Consider the following 20,796-nt stretch of genomic DNA (forward strand, 5'->3'; position numbering starts at 1 on the left):
CATTTTTTCTTCTTATACTTTGTCATCCAGTTCCTGGTATGTCCTCTTTTCCAAGGGCCAACATGGCCAAGAGCTCACGACAGCAAGTCCGACCATCTCACTCGCAGCTCCTACAGTGGCTACCGCTCCTCGGGCCTCACGAGCATGACTACACAACATTCATTTCGTGTCTGACATTACTGGTTTCAGCCCATAAACCGGCCCATGACTGTCATGCTGCTCTTGTCTGCTCTCGGTTCAATTTGTGGGGTCACTGTTCCTGATCACGACAGTCCTCCCATTGGCAAGCGAGAGCCCACATGATGCTATTCAGAGCTCTGATCTACGGCCGCTAACCATGGTTGATTAGTTACTGTGCGGAAGAAGTCATACGCACTTTTGAGGAAGCAACGTGAGGGCCATCGCCAAGATGTGCCATAAAATAAGGGCGAATACGGGCCTCCATTTGCTCATTGGGGTTGATGATTAGGTGACTGGCGCAAAATATGGGTGTCATGCCTGACAATAGCACAGGGGCAACCAATTCTAACACCTCTCTTCCTCTCTTGTGATCGGTGCTGGTGTTGAGGGAGGGCTAGGGTCTCATTCTGTGTTGTTGTATAGACCACGCCAAACCTTTGATCGCTCAGGATGCAGGCCTCCCTTGCAGGTGGTAATGCTTGCCGATCAAAGTTCTGGCACGAAAAATCGATCTCACATTTGGCCAACCTGCACGCTCTGTCTCGGTGAGATTTCATCTCACAATGCGCTAATCATGACGTGCATTTCTTGAGTCGTGAGGGTTTGGGGGAAGTGAGGGTTCCCGATTCAGACGGCTGGGGGCATCTGATTGGTCACTGATAAGAAAAAGATATCTTATCTTGATAGAGCTCTTATCGGTTTTCACCTGCCAGCTGCCTCTAATATGCCCTCCAATGATTCGGAAGACCTCGCCGACTGGACATCTCTGTTTGAAGCTTTTCTGTGGTGGCTGATAAGCTATCATCCAGATCATTTTCTCAATGATTGGTTTAGATTAATGTTTTCGTGGTACAGGTGAGTGATAAAGAAGTTTGACACGGGTTTGCTACCTGTGTCTAGAACCTTCGTGCTACCTAGCTCTGATACGGGGACTATCGAAAATGAGATTCTATCATTTTCTCTTTAACCATGAGAAATATTTCCGGGATCAGGGTTTTGTCTTGCCTCTTCCCTGGTTAGTGGTTACTCGGTGAGGCTTGCATTGGCCGTGAGTCGTGGCTCCACCTTTATTCGGCCTGCTGCAGTGATTCAAGTCCTTCTTGTTCAATGAAAAGAATCGAATCTGTTTGCTCGTTTGACCATTATTGTTGTGATTGAAAAGAGCCAGGAAACAATACGAGATATTACACATGATACTTTAGGCACCCACGTGAATCATGCAATACAAACATAGACATCAGCTTCAGGCTCCTGTCGATGTGAAAGAGACTGCTCCCCACGTCAAAGGTTTCGCCCCATCTCTAACATACACCTTGACGTCTACTTCTTGGAATATATTCCATTCTATTAACAAAGATGAAAACTTGCCGCCAGGTTACAGTGTCCTGTGGTCTGATCAAACCCACATGTTCTTAGCAACCATTCCTGACCCCCTGAGACCTGTGATGTTCTTCGAAACGATGACGTTGAAAGAAGCGGTCAACTGGCGATGAGCCAGGTTCCGATGAAACATATTTGCTTTCCTCCACACACGTGTCGCCAGTTTGCTATATCAAAAGTATTAGTTGCAGTAAGTAGATGATCAGTGGTTGATCCACGCCACATTCTTCTCATGATTGGTTTGCAGTCCTCAGCCCAATGTTTGCCAGTCCATATAAAAATATCGCTGGGCTTGAAATTGGAGCTGATTTGATTGGAGTCCCCCTCCCGTCGGGATGTCGAATATGTCTGGTGCCGACCAAACGGGAGTAAGCTGGAACATACCCGACAGTCCTCCAGAGAGAAGGCACTGGAGTGTATGTTTGCCCTGAGCGAAGTGAGTGAGCCCACTTCGAAAACGAAGAAACTGTAACCAGGTCTCTTCCAAAATACACCGCACATTTCGTCAACGGGCAAGACTCAAACCCCACCGCTGTTTCATCTTCGCTTCCTCTCTCCCATCGCCCTTTCTCCCACTTTTCCCATTAAACCTTACACCTGCCCTCCTCCGTCTTCAACGTTTTCCTCAACTCACAAACGCGCTTTCCTATTGATCTTCAGTTTTGTGCCGCATTCCTGTTCCCCGCAAGCTGCGTGCCATCATGAGCATGGCAGGTCCGACTCTGGACAACGATGGCCATGGAGGGACACTGCCGGATGTCGAATTCGCGATCCATCATGTGTTCTTACCGCCAAAGGTGCCCCAGTCCGACGACACCACTGGGACTGGAGAGGCCTTTCTCATCCGTTCGTTTCTCAAATCGCTACGCGAGTTTGCAGCTCTGCAGCCGGAAGAGGCGACACGACTGCAGCCCTTGGTGCGAATGATCGAGCGACTCTTGCGACTTCACACCAACGAGTCAAAGCAGCAAGTTACGACTGAGGTTTTGCACGAATTGAGTGATGGTGGTAAGTCTTCCCAGTGTCTCGCTACCCGACACCATCTGTCACTCTTGGAATACGCTAACAACAGTAGAATCTGCCGTGTTTTATGTTCGGGAGCAAAATGCTGGCCTGCTTCTTACCGGAAAGGTCAATACCATCTTAGCCCAGGGCTTCGAACTCTTGTCGGACAATGCATCGGTCATGTCAAACAGAGGACGTCTGATCCGTCAATTCCCAAATGCGGCAGCAGAGTTCCCTCGGGCCTTGTTGATGGATCCCAAGTTCTTGAAAGAATTTGCCGATCACCTTTGCAAGTTGAGCAAAACCCCAATCGCGGCGGTCCGTCCCAAGACTCTCAAGGCGAACGCCAATCATGACGAATATCGTGACACCGTCTCCCCTGTATTGGTCACGGGCATGCTTATGGCAATCCTTCAAGGACTGGGCCAAGTCATCAGTCCCACAACCATTACCAAGCGAATGAGGGAGCAGGTCAATTGGGACGACGCTGATAAACCATTCCACCGGTCCCCGCTTTGGGTTCTTCTTCGTGCCGCCGTTGGAATCTTGCTTCGCCAAAGCTCAGGGCCGATTGACCGAGACTTCCTGTACAAATCTGTCACCACTTTTTATCATGCCTCCCTGCTCAACATGGCCACCAACTGTGGTCTCGATAGTGACCTTAGATCCACCATGGCCGCGAAAATTAACCGCAGAATTGTCAAGCTCGATCACTTGGTGGAACTACCTTGGACGACGCTCGTCCAAAAGGTTGTGGCTCGCAATCATGATGAGCTCAAGGGTAGATGGCTTGCTGCCCAACAAGAAAAACGTCTGTCAAATACTGACAGGCCACTTGCGGGCCTTCGCTTTGCCGACGATACCAACCTTCAGCTCACCGGGCTCAAGAAACACCTGACCGGGATTGAATCTCGTCCATCAGCCGACACGGTTGATCCTGGACCCGGCGATGATTCAACAATGCCTGAGTTCTCGTCGACGTCGCCTCCTTCCCTACACTCAAAACCGGACATGCGGCCATTTGTTCTCTTGAACTTTGAGGCCTGGGTCGATCAACATCTATCGTCATGGGTGGTCTCTCAACTTGACAAGAACAACAAGCAGCACGACAGGGCTGCACATGGTATCGGTGAACTGGAATGCATGATCCAGACGTATCTTTGCTTTGCCAAAGACTCGTATGTCAACGACCCGGAAGCATTGTCCATGATGCATTTGGTTACCATGGAGCTGTGGGTTGCATTGGACCGGATCGCTGGCGACGCCATTCCCCTCTTGTTGGAGTATGACCCTGGCTTTACTTCCGACATATTCTATCCTTTGATTCTGCCGACGAAGAGGCGAATGGAGCGGCTGCAGACAGTTGAGAATTATCTCGCCAACCGTCGAACAGGCACCTACCCACCTATGTTTCGCGGTTTTGGTGAGGCCAACTCCTTTGCCGTTCGGTACTTTGATGCGTCTCTTCCTGGTGAACATTCCGATCTGCATTCCCAGATTGTTTCGTACGCGGAGAGGAATAAACATCAGAAGCTCGAGGAGTTTGATAGAAAGCGCCAGGAGTATGTCAAGTTGTCCTCGGAACGATCACAAACGGACCATAAGAGGACATGGAACCCGCAATCTCGCAGGTTCCAATGTTCCTGGGATTGTGAAGCATGTGACCTGGATGCAAGGCTACAGACGATAAAAATTCGAAGGTTCGAGTGGCCACTACCTACGAATCGCTGCGAGGCCATAGCAGTTGTTTTCGAGATTGCTGTCCCCAGCGTCGTGCTTGTTTGGCGGAACACCACCGTGCACATCTTCCTGTCTATTCTGATGAACAGCGATATTTGTAAGAAGAGGGCGCCCCTGGAGCTTTACTACCCCGAAGAGCATTCTGGATTGCAACGCTTTACCAGAAGCACCAGTAGCATCAAGCTGGCATCGGCGGTCAAATCTGTCGAGAGGTCTCACTACGACAGTACGCAACACATCAGCATGTTCACTGAAGAGAATATCTGTGTTGAGCATGGATGCAGATACGACTATTACCACACTGGGAAGAACTTGAGCCACGATAAGATCTTCGAGAGGCCGTCCATCCACAGTGCGTGTTCGCATGCAACGCACGAACAAAACGCTCAATTGAGTAAACTTATTCGGAAAAGCTCTCACGACTCAAACTACGTCATATCCTCCCAAGATTGCTGTCCCCAGGATATGACGCTCGAAGCGTTCAGGGCTTTCGGACATCATCGTTCAGGGGATAGCCTCCAATGGGGCAACACCCTGAGTCAGTTGACTATGCCCTCACTAGACCTGAATCGACAGTCTACCTTTCTTTTAGTGATGCAATCATGCACCGAGGCTGGCGCCCAGGACAAACTCAATTCAGTCTATCGTAAGGCTCACAATGATGCAGCAGATGAGCTCTTTGCTGGCAAGTTTCTTGGGGCGTTGGAAGACGCATTTGCCCGATTCCACGAAAACTGGCAGAATGACATTGCTGTCGGGCTGTTGGCCTGTTTGGCCACTCGTATTCTGTCCCTGACCAGCTCTTCTTCTATCGCTTCAGGGGTCCTCCAGCTCTTGGCCCGCATCAGGCAAACCTCCATGGCATGGACCCGACAGCTTTTGCGCAAACGATCTACGAGTTCGTCTGAAAATGAACGCGAGGCGCTCGCCCACAGAGCACTTATGACAGCTTTCATTTGCATGTCGACATTTGACATGGATTCGGATCTGCTCGACCCACTGCTATCGTCACCAGAACAGCTCTCACACTTTGTCGAGGCTGCAGTCACCGCATGCGATCACCTTCCTTCCAAGTTATCCAATCCTGTCTATCGCTTTATGGCTTACAGATGGCGAAATTTGATGTATCAGTCAATGAGAATGATGCGAGCAAAGATTATTGGAAATCGGAATTCCGGTTTTGGGTCCGCAGTTCAGCATATTTGGGCCGCCTTCGATCCATCTCAGTCTACGTGGTTAGCTCGGCAAGGATCACAGGGTCATATTGTGGAGTCTTCGATGTCCAGGAACGGGAAGAACACCAAGGCAAGCTGGAACATGTTGACAGGAGAGCTCCTTGTCAATGGATATCCGCTTTCACGGCTCCCTCGGAAATATGAGGCCGATCAGAATTACAGCCAATTGTTTGGAACACGGGTTCTCGAGGTTGTGCCATCCACGATTCAAGGTATGCACTTCTCCGCTCGCCAGGACCAAGACGGATGGATCGTGCATTTTGCCATGTTGGACGGCATAGTCGTGATACAAGCTGTCAAGAGGGGATCAAACGACGAGGAGCTCTGGGAATTCATCCCACGTTCTTGCTTCTTGGGAGGCCTTTCCAAGTCGTTCGTCATGGACTATTCACACTGGAGAAATAATAGCACCGGCGAGATTGAGTTTCGTCCAGCAGCAACACCATGGGAGCACTCGCCTGATCACTGGCTCCTCGCAGAAGAAGGCGCCCGAACAGTTTTAAGGCTAGACCAGGACCTTGTCATAGACCTTCACAGCGAGACGGCTCTCGCAATTTCGACTATACTGGAGCCTTTAGACTGCAGGGAGAACATTGACATGATATTTCATCACGGTGCAGACAAGGGCCAGTTGAATGTCACTTTGCCCAGATTCGCTCTTTCCTTTTCCCTTGCACCAGGCAGTTCAAGTCTTCGTTCGAAGCATTACGCCGGAATGATTATCGACGAACGTCAGGAAATCGGTGCTCTAATTGGGCTCAAGAGCAAGCTGGTTCTACGAGACGAGAAACATGTGGACAACTTACAGCCTTCACGACTCCTTCTCATACCTCGTGGCCAGCCCACTGTCACAATGCATGATGACCATGTCCGCGTCAAGATCGTAACGGAAAAAATACCACACGTCAAGCACGAAGCATTCAGAGTTGACACCCGACTTGGTCAACTCGTCGATAATGGATCATTGGTCAGCAAGCTATATCTATGCTTGCTGCACGCTTTGACATCCTACTGTCTCCCTGATCCTTTGACCAGTCGCACTGGCACTGAAGAGGCAACCAGAGTACTGCAGCTCTCAGCGGTCCGGTCGTTCCAACGCCTGGAAAGCGATTGCATCGCAATCCTCAAGAAAATATCTGGCCTGTCGCCGAAAAGAAGCTTTTATCCAAAACATCTACAAAACATGGAACAGTGCAGTTGGGATCCTAACCTTCCCGTGCTCTCTCAGTATGATGGATTTCGGGCAATCGTCGAGGGTATTATGGCACATGCTGAAGATTGCGAGGTGCTATACGAGCAAAGCGAGGGTGGTGCTGGCGAGGCAATCCGTGAGTTGGCCGAGAGTGTGAAGACCCATCTTCTCACCGAGCGAGCAATCATCAGAAATTCGAGCTTCCGAGTCACTCAGTTTGGGGCCGAGGACCATTCGGCTCGGCATGATGTCATTTATGGAGGACGGCACAGCAAAGATCGGGAAATCGAACGTTCAAGCATAGCCCGGAACATTGCATTGATGGTTAGCTCTGGAGCTCCGCAACTATTGTTTCCCACAACACCGAGCCTCAAGCAATCGATCTTGTCCGTAACTAGCAACAGCTTTTCTGGGGATCCTCGAGTCGGCTTGGGATTCAACGCCGAGTACTATGAGAAGCCCGAGGTCGCTCTGAAGGAGCTCTGGTGCGGGCTGCACCGAGCACTCGCCACAGAAGAGAATTGTTACCGGATCATCTTCTTCCTCTCTTCCCTCTCTTTTGCAACCAAGGCAAATCTCGACGTGGTTCAAGCCTTGTTGGCCATAGCTACTCAGCGACGCATGTTTGGAGGTCTGGTCACCCCTCCCGACGAGCAGTTCTTTGATCTGGCCCATGACCGACTGTCATTGCGGCAAAGAGTTGAGAGCATTGTGACAGAGAAGCGTTTATCCATGAAGCTATGCCCCGACATGCCCGTCTACAGACAACGACACGAGAGCGAAAGTGACTTCCAAGCAAGGTACGATCAAGAATGGGAAACTCTGTCTGGTTCAATGGTTAGAGCACTGGTTTCAGACTTTGAAAGTCAGTGGTCGAAGTCTTGGACAGTCACTAGGCCTTCTTCGCGACAGCCTTGTGAGCACTGGGTACCTCTTAGTGTTGTGATACCATTGGTGAACAAGACGCTGGATCTCACCAGAAGGACAGTTCTGTTCACAGACTATCTAGACAGCTTGGCGCTAGCCATTGAAGGCATGACCTGTCTAGCAACATCTCGTGGTTCTTTAGTGGCATCATTGCCATTTGTCGATGATGAGAACACGCAACGGCCATCCAGTACACCAATTGGTTTCATCAAGGACACTTCGCTTTTCTCCAATCCGCCACCCGAAATCCATCGCCCCGTGCCAGAGAGATTCTTGGATCTCTTGGAAGAGATACCACCCGTTGACGTGGGAAAGAGGCCAATCACAAACCTTATCGAGCATATATCAGCTCTTGGACAGGAAGAGGAACACCAGCGAATCTACGTACACGAGCTTCACCAGAGTTCTAAAAGTGTCGGCACCGTACACGTCAGACTCAAGACACATGGACAGGCTCTTTTCTCCCGACTCTCCCAATATCTCATCAAGTGTCAAGGCGACAGCGCGCGGATCGAAAATGACATCGTGAGGGCATTGAAGTGCGGTGGAGTTTCCAAGGAGCTTTCTATCTGCGCCGAGCTTTTTCCACGGATATCTCCCATTTTTCTTCTGCAGCATCTCAGAAGGGATAGATGGATCAAGTTACCTCCCAAATGGCGATTGGCTTTGATCAACTATGCCCTTTCGCTCGCATACCTGCAGCGGGCCGAGCGCCTAGTAAACTCCTGCCAATCCGCCAACCGGCGAGTCGACTTTCTTAAGGAACTTCGAAATTTTGGGCACCATGACGAGAAAGACTTCGACCCCTTGGACTGGCCAGAGTATGTGCTGCTGGAGGTTGAGCAAGGGATTTTGATACGGCCGGTACAGCATCGGATTGCTGCAAACATGCGCCAGCCTCCAGCGGGGAAAAGCTGCGTCATGCAACTCAATATGGGGGAGGGCAAATCTTCAGTCATTGTTCCCATTGTCTCTATTGCGATCTCAGATGGATCCTGCCTAGCACGTGTGGTTGTTGCCAAGGCACAGGCAAAGCAGATGGAACACACACTTGTCAGTGCCATTGGCCGCTTGGTTGGCCGTCGCGTCTATTTTCTTCCCATCTCCAGGGCCGTCCGCGTTGACGACAAGGCCATCAGAACCGTTGCACGCTTGATACGGCAATGCAAGGAGGAATGCGGTGTGTTACTTGTACAGCCTGAGCACATCTTGTCATTCAAGCTCATGGGATTGGAGGGAGTTTGGAACAAGCATCCTGTGGCTCAAACGATCCTTAGCACATACAGTGAGCTTGAAAGCATCTCTCGCGATATTGTGGATGAGAGTGATGAAAACTTCAGTGTCAAGTTTGAGCTCATCTACACCATGGGAAGTCAGCAGCCAGTCGATATGAGCCCCGGGCGATGGGTGTTGATCCAAGACTTGTTAGGTGTCGTCAAGGATGTCGCCAAGAAGCTCAAGCGTGGGGATGCAAAACAGTCAGGGCCAACTGATGGACTCCTTTTCGAAGAGGAGCCCAACAGTGGTCGGTTTCCAACAATTCGTACCCTAGATGAGTCTGCTGGTACGCAGCTGATGGAAGCCACTGCTCGCGAGCTGTGCCGTTTGGGCATGAGAGGTCTGCCCATCCAGCATCAGACCAGACAGATGCGTGATGCAGTTCTGCAGTACATTATGGATCCTGATGTTGATCAACAGCACATTGAGATGGTGGAGAATGATCGGTCCGGTCTCGTTCAGAACGACGACATGAGAAGAGGACTTTTCCTGCTGAGAGGACTTCTGGCATCTGGTGTGCTTCAGTTTGCCCTGGGTCAAAAGCGTTTTCGCGTCAACTATGGACTTGCACCGGACCGGCAACCAGCAACGATGCTTGCAGTACCGTACAGGGCGAAGGATTCGCCGGCCCCACGATCCGAGTTCAGCCATATAGATGTTGTCATCGTTCTGACGTGCCTGAGCTACTACTACCGTGGTTTGACGGAAGCCGAGCTTTTTCTGTCCCTTGAGGTGCTTTCAACCTCCGATCGGGCTGAGCAAGAGTACTCCGACTGGTCTCGAGCTTCTCCGCTCCTAGACCGTGCACTGAGACATTTCTCTGCTGTCAACCTGAAGGACAAAACACTATACACAGAAAAGCTCTTCCCAGGTTTGCGCTTCTCGAAACCGGTCATCGATTACTACCTGTCCACCGTTGTCTTTCCGAAGGAGATGAGAGAGTTTCCATTCAAGCTTTCGAGTTCTGGATGGGATCTCGCCAAGCCAAAGGCACATGCACTCACGGGTTTTAGCGGGACAACAGACTCGAAACATGTCCTCCCCCTATCCATAACCGCGCTTGATCTTCCAGAGCAGATATATACCAACTCTCATGTACTAGCATGTTTGTTGCAGAGCGAGAACACGGTTGTGGAGCTGGGAACTGAGCAGGAAGACCTCTGCGCCTTGACAGTGAACATGCTCCTGTCAGCGGTTATCAAGTCGATCCAGGCGGTGCGCGTAATTCTTGACGTTGGTGCGCAGATCGTTGAGCTCAGCAATCTTCAATTTGCCAAGCACTGGCTTTCTGTTGTCTCGGATGCAGACGCTGTCATCTTTTTCAACGACAACGATGAGCTGTCGGTGGTGACTCGAGATGGGACCGTGGAGTCATTCTACACTTCACCTTACAAGACTCAGACGGAGCGGTGTCTCGTTTTCCTCGACCAGGCACATACCCGCGGTACCGATCTCAGATTGCCAGATGACTACAGGGCTGCCGTGACTCTGGGTCCAGGGGTAACAAAGGACACTCTTGTACAAGGTGAGTTAGCGCGTTCATTTTTCCCACAGTCTAAGTATTCGTCATGATACTAATTTGTGCTTTCAACAGCTTGTATGAGAATGCGGAAGCTTGGCAGCGGCCAATCAGTGACATTTTGTCTCTCCCCCGAAATGCAAAGGAGAGTTCGCGATTATGAAGGCATGGATGCCTCACAGCCCATCATCGTCATGCATGTTCTTGCGTTTGCCATATCCGAAACGTGGGATGACGCCCACCGAAGCGTTCCGCTCTGGGCTACCCAGGGCTTGCGTCATCAACGCCAGGAGGAAATCTTGAGTCGTGTTGGAGGTTATGACAAGCTCCAGGCTGAAGATGTTGAAGAGTATCTTGAGGCTGAGGCACAGACTTTGGAGATGCGGTACCGACCAGGACCAGGAACTCAGGCTCAGAGTTTGTCTTGCCAGCTTGAAGATGCTTCGAGTTTGGTGTTGAGACGGGCCGACGTTGCTGCCATTCGGGCGAAATGTATCAAGTTTGGCTTCAAAAACTTGGACTTGGTTGTCACACTGGAAGAAGAACAGGAGCGGGAGCTAGCTCCAGAGATCGAGCAAGAACGACACATTGAGCGTCCGGAACCTATGAAGCCGCTCAGGCACTCGCTTCATCCAGATATCAGACTGTTTGTCGTAACTGGCAGGCTGGATCGAGAAAGTAGGGCAGTCTTGCCCGCATTTCACGCCATGCTGCGAAGCAGTGCGTCGAAGGTCTTCCCCGCGAACAAGTTCCCGGCTAGTCTACTGGTCACTAAAGATTTTGCCAATACTGTCCGGCCCAGCCAAGCTGGCTACTGCTCTGATTCATATCAGCGGCCCGTCCAATGGATCCTGACTTCGAAGATCTCCGGAGATACTAAACAGACGGACACGGGCTCAAGAATGCTGATGGTCGTGATCAGCCCTCACGAAGCCGAGATTATCAAGTCTCAGATTCTCCGGGACTCCAACGTCGCGGGCACTCTGCACAGCTACCTCCCACGTTCGAGTCTCTCTTTCCGGAGTATGGAAGACCTCAAGACATTTACATACCCGTTCATGACACCAACGCAGCTCGAAAAGTGGACACCGCCCCCAGAGCTGATCATGCAGCTCAATCTCTTTGCCGGGCAGCTCTATCTTCGCAGTTATGAAGAATATGTCCGGATGTGTCGGTATCTCGGGCTGTCGTTTACTGAGAACAAGAGTGATGGTTCTGGCGGGGTTGTGGTTGGAGCGGATGGGTTTGTTGGTCGCGCTGGTGGGAAGGGCTATGAGGATTGTCCTTTTGAGGAGAGTCCTGTTGGGTTCTTGAGTGTGCTTTACAAGAGGTTGAGGAAGGATTGTGCAAACATTGATAGGACGCACATGGGGACTGTTTTGGCGGGAGGGATTCTGACGGAGAAGGATTTTGAGGGGATTGGTGACGATGAAAAGGGGACTGGAGGTTTGGAGAAGGGGATAGGACGGATGGGATTGGATTGATGGTTTGGTGTCGTTTGAAGAGAGGTTGGTTGGGTTGGAGATTGTTTAGAGATGGTGATTTGGGGAGATGGATATCGAGATTGGGGGTTTCTGCTCTTTGGGTATGGTTTATTGTTGGACTATTTGTTTGGAGACAAACATGGGTTGCGAGGGTCATTGTTGATACCTCTATGTTGTGAATTTTAACAAGTACTAGCAAATAATGGGATGTTGGGGTCTGTAAACTGTGGTCGCTGTAATTATAGCGGTTGTCCCCTGTAACTTGATTGCCTGTGGGAATAGGGGCGCGCACTGGGAGCGCACTGTGCAATCCCTGGCGCTGGGCGCAGTAAGATAATGGCCGCTACTGAGCAGCCACAGCCGCATCACAAAGCCCCCCCCGCATTCTCATGTTCCTCTACTCTCCCACTAACAACCTTTGACTGTCTGGGTTACCTTTCTCGCCTTCAAACAAGCTCATTATATCTCAAGTCTCAGGCTTTCAGTGGGACATTCAGGTATGGTGTCTGCCACCGTTCTTTTTGATGAGATCAATGGCCAACGATCTAACGAATTTCCAGACTTGTTACAGAGTAACATCAAGCCCGCTACCTGCGCCGCAAGCCCCTTGCCGTTGGTTACACCACAGGCATCGTCGGGTGGGCTGCAGCCACTGAGATCTCTCAGTAGAGTTTATCTGGTGGAGGAACAGCATTATAGCCGGGATTATGGAGAGATTTTATCCCCTTAATTCACCATGTGGCACAGCACAGGGCCAGAATGCAACGCAACACCAACCTTGAGCACATCTAAAGGACACCCGCAGGTGGAGATCTTGGAATGAAACTTGGACTGTTGTGGGGTCGGGAATCGCTCGAGGTTCACCTCTCGACCCTCTCGACCATCTCGACCGACCCTCGCTTCCTCGCGGCAAGCTGCTTCGTGGGGGCAGCGTGGTAGATTCAAGGGGCGAGTGCGCCTGTTGGCTCGGATGCGACCATCGTGGGTTCCGTTCTTTTCCATTTTCTGAGCCTCACGCTTGCCGTTGATGGGCGCTTGTGACGGGCGGGAGAGAGAATCGCGTTTCCTTTTTCCCCCGGCCTCTCCTCGTTTCCCTCTCTTTCTTTTCCTCGCTCCCGTTTTGCACACACGGTTTCCTATTACGTTGCGGTACTTCCCATCTTTACAGGGGTCGAAAGTAGCACGCGCTGTGATCCGCCAGAAAATGAGGACTACCACGGCAGCAACTATCCTGCTGCTATCAGCAGCGTCAGGGCTGTTTGTGTCGGCGCAGAGCGATGGTCCGTCTCAGTTCTCGAGTTTCTTATACCCAGTGCAGGATGATGATTCGGAAACCTACCACTTTATGGACACGGTGAATGTCCAGTACATTAGCAGCTTCACCAGGGTCACTCTGTGGACGTTCTGCAAGCCCGGTATAGGAGAGACGCGTACGTTCACCACATACCTGACCCAAGCAGCCAGCATATTCTCATAGACATTGCTGACACCGGTTAACAGAATTCATCCAAGAGGCACCCGGCTTCAACGCTACTGTGCCCGTCCTTCTCAATCTCACCTCGGCTACGCCGTGCTGGTTCAATCTTAGAAGCCCAGATGAGAAGTATGGTGCCAATAGCCAAACGTTCAACGTTATCGGCCAAGAGCGTAAGGGAGGGAGCAAGACGTTTGGGTTGGGAAATCCGCCGTCGAAAGAGTCGGCGTCGCCAATTCAAACTCAAACGCAAACACAAACGACAACCTCCACGTCGACTTCCACAAGTGCGAGTTCAACGACCCAGTCATCGACAACCCAGACTGATGCTGCCGCCAACCAAACTGATGACAGTTCACCGACACCGACAAGCGGAAGTATCCAACCGAGTTCGAATGATGCTCCGAGTTCAGGTCTCAGCGCAGGGGCATCGGCGGGTATGGCCGTCGGCGTGACGGTGGCAGTCATTGCCGTGGGAGCTGGCGCGTTCTGGCTCTGGAGGCGCAAGAGGAGAGGCGGGAAACTTCCAGTGGAAGACTACCAGCAACCACCAATAGGGCCCTATGGGAACGGCGATGTCTATGCCAAAGTTGGAGCTCCGCCGAATTATGCGACAGCTCTAGGTCCTGCGACTCATCATCATTCCTATCAGCAATATCCACAGCATCAGTTTGGTGGGGAGTTGGGCACAGCAAACTCTCCGATGGAGATGGGGGGAACAAATGTGTGGCCTGCAAATGGCCTTGGGGGGCGGGCGCATGAGATGGCTGGCTGATGGGTTTGTCGTTATTGGAGGACCTTAATTCTGATATGCTTTCTAGGTAGCGAGGGCGTTCATGGTTGTGGGTTGGGGGTTGCATGCCGTCTGGTTGAAACACACCCATACTTGATGTTATTTGGACGTTCTCATATCATGACAGACCAACTTTATTGCAAGCATCCAGACCCCGCAAGGCGTCCACGGGCTTGTTTCCCGCAAGATCTCGGGGCCGGACCTCGAGAAGCATTTTGCCAACCGTTGCCGGCAAAGTCAAACGATGGTACGCCATTGTATTCCTCATCAACAGTCAGCATCACCCGCGGACTTCGGCTACCGGATACCCCAATAGGATTTGCGACTTCTTCCAAGAAACCAAGATGGCGTAAGCCAGAAGGAGTGGCTGACCGCATACCCCTTACTCCAAAACCACTCTACACCACCACCACAACCCCGAATCAACCCCCCAGAAAAGGGAGTAAGCCCCGAGCCGGATGATACCGCCCCATTGATTCATTCATCATCACCTTTCCCGCCGTCAGTGATTGGGCAATCGCAATTCCCGCCTTCAAACGAAAAGGTTCCTGCATGAACGAATGACCCATATAGTCCCCGTTGGTAGCCTATAAGACTTGGCCGCTATCTCATTCCAAGAAACCTGGGTACTTCAGCCTGATATGCAAGTCGTAATAAACACCCACACTTGCGCTAGGTACTGGTAAAGATCATCATACTAGGTGCCATACTCCCCCGCATTCATGTACACTCTAAACCATGTTGGCAAGTCGTATTCCTCCCAAGCCAAAAAGTCCGGAGCACCGGTTTCCATGGGTCACCTGGGGCCATTTCAATCTATGAAAGTGTGTGTGGAATATTTACCGGGACGCCGGCACAATGGGTTGTTTGACGAAAGATTGGAATCAAGGACCTCTCATCCAGACTAAGTAGACGAGTGAGACGTGGTCAGCGTGCGGGGAGAATGAAACCATAAGCAGTCCCAGAAGGATGTGGTAGGTATATATAACCGAGGCATCCGGACAAGGGCGGGTGGGGTTGGTTGGTGCCAGTCTGGTCTGGGTATTGTAGTGTCGGTTTTTGGACTTGAGAGAAAAAACATGAGGTTCTCGACAACGTTCATCATGGCCTCGGTCGCTCAGGCAGCGGCGGTTGTTCGCCAGACTGAAGGGTTTGCCCCGGGTGCTGATGGGAAATATACCATTTCCGCTCCTGGGATCAAGGCTCAGGTATGTCCTTTTTCATGAACATGGCGTGATCGTGTCTTTTGGCGGCGAATTCAATTCAAAAGCGGGGAAGACGGAAGCATTCACATTGACAAACTTGAAAATAGTTCATCCCCTACGGCGCCACGCTCACCAACCTCTTTGTTAGAGATAAGAACGGTGATGATATTGATGTTGTCTTGGGATACGACGACATTGACTACTACCGTCAGTACACCATGATTCAAACAAAAAACAGCCTGAACTCCTTCCCTCCCCACAAAACTTTAGGCGAAGATGCAGCAGCAACTTGATCACTGGACCTTGACTGACAGCTCGCTCGCTTCCAGCCGTCGACCCAGGCCATCCCGTCTACAACGCCATCCCGGGACGCTACGCCAACCGCATCGGCAACGGGAAATACTCCATCGACGGCGTCGAGTACACCACGCAGAAAAACGACGGCGACAACACCCTCCACAGCGGGACGAACAACTGGTCGTTCCGCTTCTGGGAGGTGACTGCCCTGTCGGAGGACTCGATCACTTTTTCGATTTTGGACAAGTCCAACTCTTCCCTGGGGTTTTTCGGCGATGTCAAGTCGAGCGTGACATACAGCGTTACTGACAGCACGTGGAAAATAAAGATCACGGCTGATTCGCTTGATCAAAAGACTCGTTTGTTTTCCCCCTTTTCCCGTTTTCGTCTCGGTGGCCGCATTCTAACACTCAGATGGAAAAGCGATCCTCCTGACTCAGCACACCTACTTCAACCTCGACGCCTACCGCAACCCGGCCACCTCCCTGATCTGGGACCACACCCTCCACCTCCCCTACTCCTCCCGCTACCTCGAAGCCGACCAAGGCGCCCTCCCCACCGGCAAGATCCTCACCGCCGCCCCGGGCTCCATCAACGACTTTGCCTCCTCCGCCAACCTCAAGTTCGGCCACTCCCGCGATGACCCCAAGTTCCAGGGCAACTGCGGCGCCAACGGCGCGTGCGAGGGGTACAACGGGTACTGGCTCATCGAGGACGCCCCCGAGGACGCGGTCGTCCTGACGTTGGCGAGCGAGTTTAGTGGTGTCAAGGCGGAGCTGAGGACTGATCAGCCCGGGGTGGTGATTTATTCTTGCTCGTGGATGGACGGGAGCGCGGACGTGAAGAAGAGCACCCAGGGGCTGGGGGAGAAGAACAACAAGGTTGTCAAGAGCAGCTGTGTCGCGATTGAGGCGCAGGATTATCCTGATGGGATTAACAAGCCGGAGTGGGGACGTCTCGAGAAGCAGATCTTTGGGCCGGGGGAGCGGTATGTTCAGGAGACTTCTTGGACTTTTGGACTGGTTTAAGAGTCGAGGGAAATGTGAGGGATTGTTGGAGGGGATGAAGGAGAGATAAGTATATTGTTGGAATGGTGGTATGAGTTCAAAATTATCTGGTACATACTTGTAGTCTGCTTTGAAGAAAATTGGCTTGTTGACATTGAGAAAGAAAGCTTTCCATTATGAGGTGCTGAGCACAGATACGCCCTACCGAAGCCTTGAGTGAAGTTAACCTTTCTTGATGCACCGGTAATGAAAAACATGGGGCTTTCAGCTTTTCATGATAAGCAGTCCATCCACATGGCAATAACCGTGAAACAGCCATGTATACAACTCTCAATCAACGCTTCTTTGAAACACCTAGCTTCTGCTCGCCCCCCTAACCGGAGCTTCACCTCCCAAGTCCCCAAACCACACCAATCCCCTCAAACCATCAATCATCACCGTACCACCACCCCTTCCCGTCTCACCCGCAAACCGCGTCCCACCACTCCGTCCCACACAAACCAACACTTGGAAGATCCCAACGGTCCGCGTACCAGGTCAACGACAGATGAAACACCAGATCTACCCATCCCACTCCTCCCTTTCCCTTCCCGACCCTGAAGATCTCAGCCGATCCCTCCACCCACACCTGACGTCACAAATGGAGCTTTCCCTAGTCTACCGTTTCGAAAAGAGAAGATCTCATCGCGCGCCGTTAAACCCTTTTATCCTTTTTATTTATTTATTTATTTTTGCCACAGTTTGCCTCCTCTTTACCCTGTGGAAGGGAAAAGTTTGTCTTGTCCCTCCCCTTTGACACACGGAACCTCTCACAAGCTTCACCTTTCACCAAACATCATAAACTTTGTCCGTCTGATACGTAGAGTAAGATAGATCTTCGAGATGGTGGGTATCCGCATTTTTTCTCGCCTGCTTGGTGCTACATAACATCCAATTCTTCCCCCTTAAAAGTAATGCTGCTGCTAAACAAATGCAATATGCATCCTGCTCTCCCCTCCCAAACATACACATTAAGTAAAAACACAAAACGAAACGAAGAGCAGAAAGAAAAAAAAAGTCTGTATCAGAAAATAAAATTGTGGCAGCACAGGAAAACAAGGGCAAGAAGACCCAGCAAATCCCTTGTCAACCCACCACCCCCTTAAGCCCCCCACTAAGCAAAAAACGTTTTGCTATGCTCAAAAAAAAAAAAAAAGCTGCTGGCCAGCCACCCCTCGCCCGTTTTTGCTCCATGACTCCCCGCCCAAAAAAGGTAGTGTGGTGTAAAGTGTGGTAAAAGGACATTCCCATCGGCCATTTGCGTGGTAATGCGTTGTGTGGCTTTTGAAAAAGAAAAAGAAGTGTTGAATGATATAAAGTACCGTTGATAATCCCGCCCTGCCTTTCATGTAATCTTCCCTGTAGTAAATAATTCTTTCATACATAAAAAGACTTTTGTTCCTCGCGTCGTCGTTCATTCCTTGTCGTCCTTGATGTGCTTCATCGGATGCATTATGATATTGGGTGCAAATATTTGCCCGTCTTGCTGATGTAATAACCAGGGGAAGTCGACGTCCTCCTCCAGCTTGCGGCCTGTCCACGCGCTGAAGATTTGACGAGGGAAGTCCGATTCCCACCAGAAAGTCAGGCCCATGCCCCGAGGGTGGTCGAGATTGTCGGGGCCGTTGCCGGATTTGCTGGCCTGGGGCCCACCGCGCCACCACTCATCCTGCATCTTGTCATCACCGTTGTCGCGGTGGAAGACGGGGTGCTGAGGGAAGCTGAGCTTGAGTCCGTGCCAGAGCGCAAAGCTTGGGAGAGTGGCCTCGCTTGGCACACGGATCCCTTGCTCGACTTGGGCTTGGTGAATGGCCAGGAGCAGCGTTCTGCTGCCACGCATGATGGCCGGTGGGCAGTAGTAGCGGGGTGTCTGAACGCCTTTCTTAAAGCCGTAAATCCACTCCTTGAACACCCAGCTATTCGGTTTGTTGGCGTCGTTGCAGTACGAGGTCGTGATCACGTCAGCCTCTTCGCCGACGCCCCAGCGGAAGGTTTCGTTGCGCGGGTCGGATACCGGAGGCTCGGGCCCAATGGGCAAGATCTCCCTCACTCGCATGGGACCCCAAGCCAAAGAGCCGCCGTTGTTCGCCTTGTCGACCTGCTTTGAGAATTCTTCGTAATCTCCGATTTCGTTAATCATATGCCAGAAAGTGGCACGCTCGAGGGCCTGCTTGCGGGGCTCCTCGCGCGCAAAGAGTGCCAGCCTGTCAAGCATCTTGCCGGCATCACCCATGAAGCGCATGTCCATTTCGACCTGCCACCAGTGATCAAACTCGGGGTAAAAGAGCGCGAGGAGCTGCATGGGCTGGAACACCTGCCACATGGTGCTAGCGTAGCTTGTTAGTTCGCCTGTCAGCCAAAACGAGATATGGGGGTTGCCGCCATGTCGACCCGGTTAACTTACCGATGCTCCTCAACGTCCGGGTACCAGCTGTCCAGGAGCCGGTTGTCCCACAGAATCGCAATCGAGGCAAACTCGGGAGGAACGCCGGCATCCTTCAGACCTTGCTCGTACAGCTCTCTCGAAGCAAAAATCTCGGGCTTGTATCCCTCGTAATCCTTCATGTCGACCAGAAGAATGACCTGGTACTCGCCACCGGACTTGAGCGACGTTTCAGCAATGAGCGAGCGGATGTAGTACATATCCTCAGACGAGTACTCGTATCCCTTCCACACGCGCACCACAATGGCGGTCCTCCTGCTTGGCTCGAATTCGTGCCAGTGCCTGATTTCCGAGAAAGGGGCGTTCTTTCGGTAGGTGAATCGGGTCTCGATGCGCGTGTCGTTCAATGGCTCGGCGGCTTCGGGGAAGCGCTCTCGGTTTCGGTAGAAGCACTCATTCTGCAGCTTGCCCCAGTCAAGGTTGGCCCAGTCGACCTTTTGGCGCTTGTAGTCCTCCTTGTCTTCGCCGTAGCCATAGGGTCCGTAGCGGTTTTCGGCCGTCATGTAGGTCAAGTCAAAGCCGAGGGCCTCAAAGGAGCCGGCAAATGGGATTGGGTAGGCTGTCAATGGCATTGTTTGTTAGAACAAAGAAAACCGCGTGAGATAACGACGCCGAAGGGAGCGCGCTTACGGCCATCAATCTCCTTCTCAACAAGGTCGTCGTCGGGGCTATGTCCCAGAAGGTGTCCACGGGGACCGTAACAGGGAATGCGCGGGGCGAGTGGTGGTAGGACATTGTGAGTTGGCATCCGTTGTGGTTGTTTTCGCAGATCGGGAAGCTGAAGGCCGAGCCGTGACCAGTGCTCTGAAACATCGTTGCGCATCGACACGGTGACGAACCAGACGAAGCATATGGCGAGGCCGACGAACAGCGCCTGACGACTGAAGGCCAGGCGCCGTATCTTGGGATGGGCCAAAGCCAGACGGTTCATGGCAGCGGCAGCTTTGGACGCGGGCGATTTGTCGCCCGGTCTGCTGTAGGTGAAGGCCTCCAGGTTGGCGGGTGGTGGGGGGATGAAGTGGGAAAATTACGGTTGGTGGCTTCTGGACTGCATCGATCGTGAGAAAGAGGGGAGCGGCGTCCGGGTAAAGACAACGACGCAACGACAATAAACGAGCGACAGGAGCAACTGCAATAGGCAGAGGCAGAGTCAGGCTGTGAAAGCAAGCAAGCAAGCAAAGCAAGCCAGAACAAACAACCGCAGCGAACACAAGAACTCGGCACGATAATAAATGGAATGGAGAATGAATGAATGAATGAATGAATGGACAGGTGCGACGGCCTGTGGTTTGCGAGTTTGCAGTTGGCAGGATCCAAAAATTGGGATTGCCAAGTGCCTGGAGCCCTTTCCTTCTCCCCTGAAGAAAAACCCCTGAACGACGCGCAGACCAGTGGACTATCCCCACATATTTGCTTGGAAAGCCCCCGTTTGGGAAAAGATGGGGCGCTATTCGCTGCTGGGGTTTCCTATCGGCACGACACAACCGTCTTTCCACCTCCCTGTTGCAAAGCCAACCGCAGCGCCGAGACATTGCCTCCTCCAGCTGCGCTGCGTCTTTCCTGTTATCATGTCGCATTTTATGCGTACACTTCTTGGA

General features: G+C 51.8%; 4 protein-coding genes across 4 annotated transcripts; 3 read left to right on the plus strand and 1 right to left on the minus strand.

Moving 5' to 3' along the window:
* Positions 1–1,704: 1,704 nt before the first annotated feature.
* On the plus strand, positions 1,705–11,940 carry QC762_501810 (uncharacterized protein; the record flags this gene model as incomplete). The annotated part of the gene is made up of 4 exons (XM_062890601.1): positions 1,705–1,750; positions 1,880–2,568; positions 2,636–10,462; positions 10,532–11,940. Exons 2-4 carry the CDS (start codon positions 2,262–2,264, stop codon positions 11,938–11,940), a joined length of 9,543 nt encoding a protein of 3,180 aa, XP_062741570.1. The 5' UTR covers positions 1,705–1,750; positions 1,880–2,261.
* Positions 11,941–12,967: 1,027 nt separating this feature from the next.
* Positions 12,968–14,189, plus strand: QC762_501800 (uncharacterized protein; the record flags this gene model as incomplete). Its single annotated transcript, XM_062890600.1, has 2 exons — positions 12,968–13,370; positions 13,441–14,189. 2 exons carry the CDS (start codon positions 12,968–12,970, stop codon positions 14,187–14,189), a joined length of 1,152 nt encoding a protein of 383 aa, XP_062741571.1.
* A 1,097-nt stretch (positions 14,190–15,286) lies between these two features.
* Positions 15,287–17,085, plus strand: QC762_501790 (uncharacterized protein; the record flags this gene model as incomplete). The annotated part of the gene is made up of 4 exons (XM_062890599.1): positions 15,287–15,415; positions 15,520–15,619; positions 15,742–16,068; positions 16,133–17,085. 4 exons carry the CDS (start codon positions 15,287–15,289, stop codon positions 16,735–16,737), a joined length of 1,161 nt encoding a protein of 386 aa, XP_062741572.1. The 3' UTR covers positions 16,738–17,085.
* On the minus strand, positions 15,659–20,515 carry QC762_501780 (uncharacterized protein). Its single transcript, XM_062890598.1, has 3 exons — positions 19,829–20,515; positions 19,160–19,757; positions 15,659–19,082 (listed from the first exon to the last, which is right to left on the minus strand). Exons 1-3 carry the CDS (start codon positions 20,127–20,129, stop codon positions 18,170–18,172), a joined length of 1,812 nt encoding a protein of 603 aa, XP_062741573.1. The 5' UTR covers positions 20,130–20,515; the 3' UTR covers positions 15,659–18,169.
* Positions 20,516–20,796: the final 281 nt, after the last annotated feature.

This window comes from Podospora pseudocomata, chromosome 5 (assembly GCF_035222375.1).
Source record: "Podospora pseudocomata strain CBS 415.72m chromosome 5, whole genome shotgun sequence".
NCBI lineage: Eukaryota > Fungi > Ascomycota > Sordariomycetes > Sordariales > Podosporaceae > Podospora > Podospora pseudocomata.

What these genes read in the sequence shown, in the direction of transcription:
- QC762_501780 (XM_062890598.1), bottom strand. Translation starts at nt 20,129, where the DNA reads ATGAACCGTCTGGCTTTGGCCCATCCCAAGATACGGCGCCTGGCCTTC. An exon ending in TGAGAAGGAGATTGATGGCC is followed by an intron (nt 19,758 to 19,828) that starts GTAAGCGCGCTC and finishes TGCCATTGACAG; the next exon opens with CCTACCCAATCCCATTTGCC. An exon ending in CCGGACGTTGAGGAGCATCG is followed by an intron (nt 19,083 to 19,159) that starts GTAAGTTAACCG and finishes AAGCTACGCTAG; the next exon opens with CACCATGTGGCAGGTGTTCC.